Source organism: Alosa sapidissima, chromosome 15, assembly GCF_018492685.1.
Source record: "Alosa sapidissima isolate fAloSap1 chromosome 15, fAloSap1.pri, whole genome shotgun sequence".
Taxonomy (NCBI): Eukaryota; Metazoa; Chordata; class Actinopteri; order Clupeiformes; family Clupeidae; genus Alosa; species Alosa sapidissima.
This window is the reverse complement of record NC_055971.1, coordinates 12250515-12258077: the sequence shown is the minus strand read 5'-3', so window position 1 is coordinate 12258077 and position 7563 is coordinate 12250515. Positions and strand designations below refer to the sequence as shown.

Sequence of the window (7563 nt, the reverse complement as noted above, 5' to 3'; positions counted from 1 at the left end):
CCATTTTGCTGAGATTTTTGAAAAGACTAACCCATCTAACCATCTCCGTATGTTACGATATCACAACCCAGGCTTTAAATGTTCATTTAAGTACAGACTGTTCCCTCTTAAGAGTACAGATAGGCTCTGAGGTTCTAAGTGTCTGAGGTCATGCTGTTGGCCCTAGAATCTCATCTATTACTGGTGAACCTTCAAAGTCTTCGCATCAGATTGCAGTTTAGAATATTTGTGAATTTGAAATCCTGGTGAATTACACAATTGCTTCTCAATTGCTGCATTAAACTCTTACCAAGTCCATGGATTAGCGATTGTATTTGCGTGTTTTAGGGACATGGACCTGCAGAGCAAATCCCAAAATTCTTCATATGGGTATTCCCAGACTACAACAGGCCTACAAATGGAACACTCTATACAAATGTGTATGTGTGTATGTGTGTGTGTGTGTGGGTGGGTGGGTGGGGGGGGTATTTCAGCTGATGGGAACGTCAGGTGTGTTTATTGGCCCTTCGTATAACCATACATCATTCAAATTATGATTGATTATGATACCAATTTAGGTGTCGGTTACAACTTCCTTCAAATCAGATGAGTTGTTTGTGTAGTAAAATGGTCTGAGGTACACCAATAGCATTCCACTAAGCTTGCCTAAGAAGTCAAGTCTGGGAAGAAAACTGGCTCTGAATCCCAGGGTTACATTGTGTCTCTGAGTGGGGGAAAAATGACACAGAGACGAGAGATTGGTAAATACTTTATATGATTTTGTCTTTATCTTTGCAAATATTATATAGAAAACACATGACGGAGACAGTTTTTGTTTAAAGCGCATCAGAGCATGGAGACGGGCGAGATTATGACAACATGTGTACAGCTTTACAAAACAAAAACACAAACAAATCCACAAATAAAACAGTCTCTTTCCGTACATCAACCCCTGCACCCACTCACCATACACACACACACACACACACACACACACACACACACACACACGCATGCACAAACACACACACATGCACACACAGCCAAGGCTTCATCTCCAAAGCCTCCAGCTCCTCAAAATCGCTTTCTACATATTCACAGTTGGCAATAAAATACTTTTTGAATAGTTGACATTTCTGTTACTAAAACATATGTTTTTGTGTTACTCATATTCTAGTCTCACAGAGCCAGGTATAAGGTCTCAAGCTGGAGACACTTGTTGAAAATGTGAGCCAGAAATGAGTTTTAAATGATCTCTAACAAGGCTGTCAGTGTCCGTACACTTTTTCAATCTACAGGGCTCTTCACACCGAGAGCGATAACGACAAAAAAGTATCACTCTAGCTAATATGAATGACAGAACGATATTGTTGGGGATCACTTTCAGAGCGATCTTGTGAATGCTAAAAAGCTGATAGAAAATCAGAATCAGAATCACACATCACATTCATCAACACGAAGAGAGACTTTTCCTATCGTTGGGCAGTGTGGGCGCTCATGTCGTTATAGTTACAGTTATCGTTCCTGGTGTGAGGGGCCCTTAAGACCTCATACTCATACAGCATGACTTCATATTTATAACCAATAGGTTTGTCTCCTTCATCAAGCTCTACCTTAACAAAGCGTTTTGATTGGTTTAGCATCCTTAAAGCTGTGATTGTTACCGCCTCTATCTAGCCAACATTTCGCTATGCTTGCCTTCAGTCATGTGTTATAATCCTTATCTGGCTACGTGAGACTAATCAAGCCCAAGTATAACTGTGATTTTTGGAGACAGATCGATTCTTGTTTTTACATGAGCTTATTGAATGAATTTTCAAATACACGTAAATATATATATATTTTTTATATATATTTATATCTATATATATTCATAGTCATATATGCTTGAGTGTGCATGTTGCTGCTGTCCAAGGTACTCGTCATCTCAGGGGAAACTTTTTGGTTCAGTTTTCCCATATTCAAACTCCAGGATATTGACACAATACAAGCTTTGTTGAACTGGTGGTAGACTTAAGTCATCTTAAACCAACCATAATCCTTAGATTCCCAAATAACAGCGAGTAATACAGCTTTTTGTGAGTTTGTGTGTGTGTGCGTGTGCGTGTGTGTGTGTGTGTGTGTGTGAACATGTGTAACTGTGTATGTGTGTGTGTGTGTGAACATGTGTAACTGTGTATGTGTGTGTGTGTGTGTGTGTGTGTGTGTGTGTGTGTGTGTGTGTGTGTGTGTGTGTGTGTGTGATGTGAACATGCATGTGTGTTGCATGCATAGCCTCACAGAGACAAAGGCAACACAGACTGACATTTTCTCATGTTGAACTGGCACAAGGTGTCATTGAGATAGCTGACTATGCTGGAACAGTACTCACACACACACGCACACGCACACACACACACACGCACCCACAATTCTGCCTAACCTGCAGTTATGATGAAAAAGAAACATACAATACAGATTACAAAATAACACCATTTCATACGTATCTACTGAAGGTTGCAGCACGCTTGGACATGTCATACATTCAGCAGAGGATATGTGTAGATTGAGTATGATAAGAACGTGACAGAGTATGTAAGAGAGAAAGAGAGAGAGAGTGAATGTGTTTGTGTGTGTGTGTGTATGTAAGGGTGTGTATGTAAGGGTGTGTGTGAGTGTGTGTGTATGTACTGTATGGGTGTGTGTGTGTGTTTGTGTGTATGTAAGAGGGTGTGTGTGTGTGTGTGTGTAAGTGTCACTTTAAACCGACCATAATCCTTAGCTTTTGTAATATCAGGGGCCGAATAAGCTTTTTATGAGTGAGTAAGTGAGTGTGTGTGTATATGTGTGTGTGAGAGAGAATAAGGAGAAAAGACACGGGTGGTGGTGGGGGGGAAAGTTGGGTAGGTTGGGTAGATTGGTCCTAATCCTGGATCCTACTTTAGATGCTTTCTCCCATCACACACAGATGGTATGGTACTATTATGGTACGGTACTAGGTACTACTATTCGATGGTATGACTAGTAAGATTCATTGTGTGTAAGTGGCCGTAAATATATGACTTGTTCCTGAAATTGACCTGGAAAATTGTTACATTGGCTGTATTGGAGAGAAAGACTCTCGAGATAATCACCACGACACACACAGAGTTCTCCAAGGCTCGATTATTGGACCTTGATTATTTAACCTCTAAGGATAAATCTCGGAAGTAAACCAAATGAGTTAAAACCAAAATCCTGATGAGTTATGCAAGGATACTTAAAACATACCTAATTCTTTTGCTTCTTATGTACCGGTAATACTTCACAAATGTGGCATGCACATATCAGGAACCCAATGAAAAGAGTAGGTACATGACTGGATGTGTCAGATTTGTTTTGAATGGGAAAAAAGTGACAATTTTACATGGCAGCAACAGAGAATTACTAAAGATCACTTTGACTCTATGGGTACAAGCCTTAAAAAATAAAATAAAATATTTTCAGCAGAAAAAAAAGTAATATTTTATCTTTAGTTACAACAAGCATTGAAGCAATGGCTGAATTAGTTTATCCCAGATCTAGATTACAGGCCTAATCAAGACTTAGAAAGGCTTAAGCCATTTTTTTCATGAGCGATGTGGTCTACTGCAACAATCTTTTTGCTGGTGCTCTCAAAAGACCATAAGACAGACACTGTATGTGCTGCACGAATTCTAACAAAGACAAAGGAATCTGTGTATTGGATTACTATAGTTAGATCCAAATACTAGCTTCCAGTTGATTAAAGACATGAATCTAAAGCACTCCTTCTTGTTTATACTTACTCAATAGTCATTCTAACCGAAAAATCAGACCACACCAGGCTACGTCTTTGTAAATATCTACTGTATGTAAAGAGCCTGAATAGCTACTGTGTATGACACAGGCTTTCCTTGCATTGCTTGCACTCCTAAATGCGGGGTGCAATCAAGAACCCTGGAATGCACTGAATAAGTGAATAAGCCTTTTAGATTGTGGTGGCATACAATAGCACTCATAGTCACAGCCACAAATGCACACGCATTTATGGTATTTGGTCACATAGTCTTTTGGGCCCCTTACATAATCATACATACGCATGCACGCATGTATGTACACACACACACACACACACACACACACACACACACACACACACACACACACACACACACATACACACAAGCACACACACAATTCTGAATGATCAAATGATATTACAGAAGGCAGATTTCTCCTAAAGTCTCCTACCCCAAGATTGACCTCACCAGGAATGTATAACATCAGATATAACATACATGGGAGGAGAGTTTGAGTTTATGGGCAGGTCACACACACACACACACACACACACACACACACACACACACAGTATTAAGGAGTGTGCCAGGAGGTGGCCGTTTTGCCAGCAGACATCTGCTTCTGGGGTTTGTTTGGTCATCTGGTGAGTTGTGTCTTTTTTGTTGTTTGTTTGTTTGTTTGTTTGTTTGTTTATTTATTTGTGTTTACTCTCCCTTCTCACACTACACCACCTTCCTCACACCATGAGGCACACATGACTGTGTTGGTCAGTCTCTCATGTCCTTTAAAAAAAAAAAAAAAAACATTCCACGCTGACACTGTAGCAAGTGAAAGACACAATTCTGGACAGAGAAAAGAAGAGAACATTCTTCCACTTCACTTTTCTACACTCATTCCATTTTTCCCCTCTCTCTCATTGCTCTCCCTCTCTCGCTCACCACAACTTAAGAATTTTTCTTCAGAAACACTGATCATATTGGCAGTTTGTCAAATGGACGGAATCAAAATCAACTGGAAAACTACAAATGAGAGAGTGAAGGACAGAAATAGAGAGAAAGAGAGAGAGTAAAGATATAGAGACAGAAAGAGAGAGAGAAAGAGAGAGAGATAGAGAGAGAGAGATAGGTATAGATAGGCAGGTCATGGGTGAGTACACCACACCCCATGCCAAGTTCTCCTCAGCCGTCATCGGGCGTGGAGTCGTCGGGCGTGGAGTCCTCGGGCTGGTCATCGGAGGCCGAGCCCGAGGCCGAGCCGCTCTTGTGCAGGCGCCCATCGCTGTTCATGCTGCGGAAGGTCTTGCGGAAGGCCTCCATCATCGAGTGCGCCAGCATCTTGGCCTCCAGCTTGCTCTGGCACTCCACGGCGTGGCAGTCCATCTGGAAGGTGAGGTCGTCGTTGATCTGCCGGTAGATCCAGGCGAACACGTGCGGGTTGGACTGGTGGTCCGCCGTGCAGTAGGCGATGCGCGCCACCTGGTAGGTGTCCATGGCGACCGAGGGGTCGCCCCCCTTCCCGTCCAGCTGGTGCATCCGCACCTGGAAGGGGCGGATCTCCAGCATGGCGCTGCTGCCGGGGGCGATGCTGCCGTTACCGTTGTCTCCGTTGGTGTTGCTGTTGCCGTTGCCGTTGGTGACGCCCGAATGCTTGCCAGCGCAGAGACCCACCACTGCTGACTCCGTACACCCAGAGAGGAACTGTGTGCCGGAGATTGTCACCTTGCCCAGATACGTCACCTGTACACACACACACACACACACACACACACACACACACACACACACAGAGACACAGAGACAGGTTATTCATGTGTACTAGTGCAAATGTATTCACAGTATATCACAGTAACACATGCCAAATGCCAAATGCAGTGTACATGTACTATATTATATTATTATATAACTAAAATGGAATAAAAAGCTTTTAGAGAGAAAGAGAGAGATAATCTTCTTTTCTTCCTCACAGGCTGTTCCACTAGTCAGCTGGGCCTCAGCCCAGAGATAATGGCCACCTTGTGAGCCACATGCACATACACACACACACACACACACACAAACACACACTTTTTCCGCACAATCTCTCAGTTTCAAACACACACACACAAACACACATTTTAATCTGCACACTCCAACAAACACATGGCCTGATGTCCAGTTTTTGACAGGACAAAACAACACCTGGAGGTGCTCAGTGTACTCTCTGGGAGGCCACAGCGTTCTCTCAGCGTCTCTCTCTCTCTCTCTCTCTCTCTCTCACTCTCTGGGAGGCCACAGCGTTCTCTCATTCTTGGACAATGAGGCGGACAGAGCAAAAGCATGGCAGACGGTCGAGTACTGCCAAGCCCATTAAATAAAGCTGGAGTAAAGTTTGAGAATCTCTTTTGGGAGTGAGAGGGTTGGGGAAACAGAAAGAAAGACAGAGAAGAGAGAGAGAGAGAGAGAGAGAGAGAGAGAGAGAGAGAGAGAGAGAGAGAGAATGAGTAACGGCATGAGTAACAGTTTTGCCAGGCGTTAATAGTGGCTCTCTACCCCACAAAGATGTCTTTCCTGTGGAGACACACACACACAAACACACACACACACACACACACACACACACACACACAGGCAACACGTGAGCAACACTTTAACCCCCCCCCCCTCCTCCCCTCTGTCCTCTTCTCCTCCTGAATACTTCTGTTGTTGTGGCACAGTGGATTTCGCAACAGTGCTACTCAGGCAAGCCAAAGAAGCATAGTTGAGAGTGAATCAGAAAGGAAGCAGAGAAAGAGAGAGAGTGTGTGTGTGTGTGTGTGTGTGTGTGTGTGTGTGTGTGTGTGTGTGTGTGTGTGTGTGTGTGTGTGTGTGTGTGTGCAAAGAATAGGAGTGAGCAAGAGAAAGAAGTGAAATTGGGCGCAAATATGTATCTGATGGAAACCAGAGGGACAGAAGAAGTGAGAGAGGAATGAATGAGGAAGAGAGAGAGAGAATCAGGGAGAGAGAGAGGGAGAAAAAGAGGGAGAGAGAGAGAGAGAGAGACTCAGACATCTGTCTGTTTGTTTTCTTCTTCCGGAGGTTCTGTTTAGTCTGCAAACCGCAATGTCTAAATCTGGCCTCCCTCCCTCTTTCCCTTTACCTCTTTCCTTCTCTCTCTCTCTCTCTTTTCCTCACAGTCTATCTCTCCCTCTTTCAGATACACACACCTTCTCCTCCCGCTCCTAGTGGCTGGCTGTAAAAAACCTCACACACACACACACACACACACATACTCACTCATTGACCTCCTCTGCCTTCAACTCTTTACCAAACCACTGCTGTGTAACAACTACATACACAAATAGAGAAAGTGAGGAAGAGAGAGAGATTTAGGAGTGCATTATACAATTCTTTATGGTTTCTTTGACAACACACACACACACACACACACACACACACACACACACACACACACACACACACACACACACACACATACACACACAATCAAGCCACATGCATGTTTCTCATCACTGTCAAGAGCTCTGTGGTACATAAGGGTTTCTGCACCCAATCCATCATAAGTAATGAAAGCACTATACTCCATAAACCTTAGTGGCCCCCCTCACACATACACCCACACCCACACACACAAACACACACACACACACACAATCATGCCACATACACACACAAATATGACCTTGCATACATTTATATGAAGAAGAAATGGACATAAAAATGCAATAAAACCTGTAAGGTACAGCTAAATTCTTTCCAGCATGTTCCTCTTACTAGGGGTACTGTGTGTGTGTGTGTGTGTGTGTGTGTGTGTGTGTGTGTGTACAGT

General features: G+C 43.3%; 1 protein-coding gene across 3 annotated transcripts in view; it reads right to left on the bottom strand.

The window, feature by feature from the left end:
* Positions 1-735: 735 nt before the first annotated feature.
* The window catches only part of pid1 (phosphotyrosine interaction domain containing 1), a 36438-nt gene continuing 29610 nt past the window's right edge, over positions 736-7563 (bottom strand). For all 3 annotated transcript variants that reach the window (XM_042063470.1, XM_042063471.1, XM_042063472.1), the window contains exon 3: positions 736-5495. In XM_042063470.1, the coding sequence (XP_041919404.1) occupies positions 4938-5495 (558 nt within the window). In that variant the 3' untranslated portion in view covers positions 736-4937. The remainder of the gene's footprint in view (positions 5496-7563) is intronic.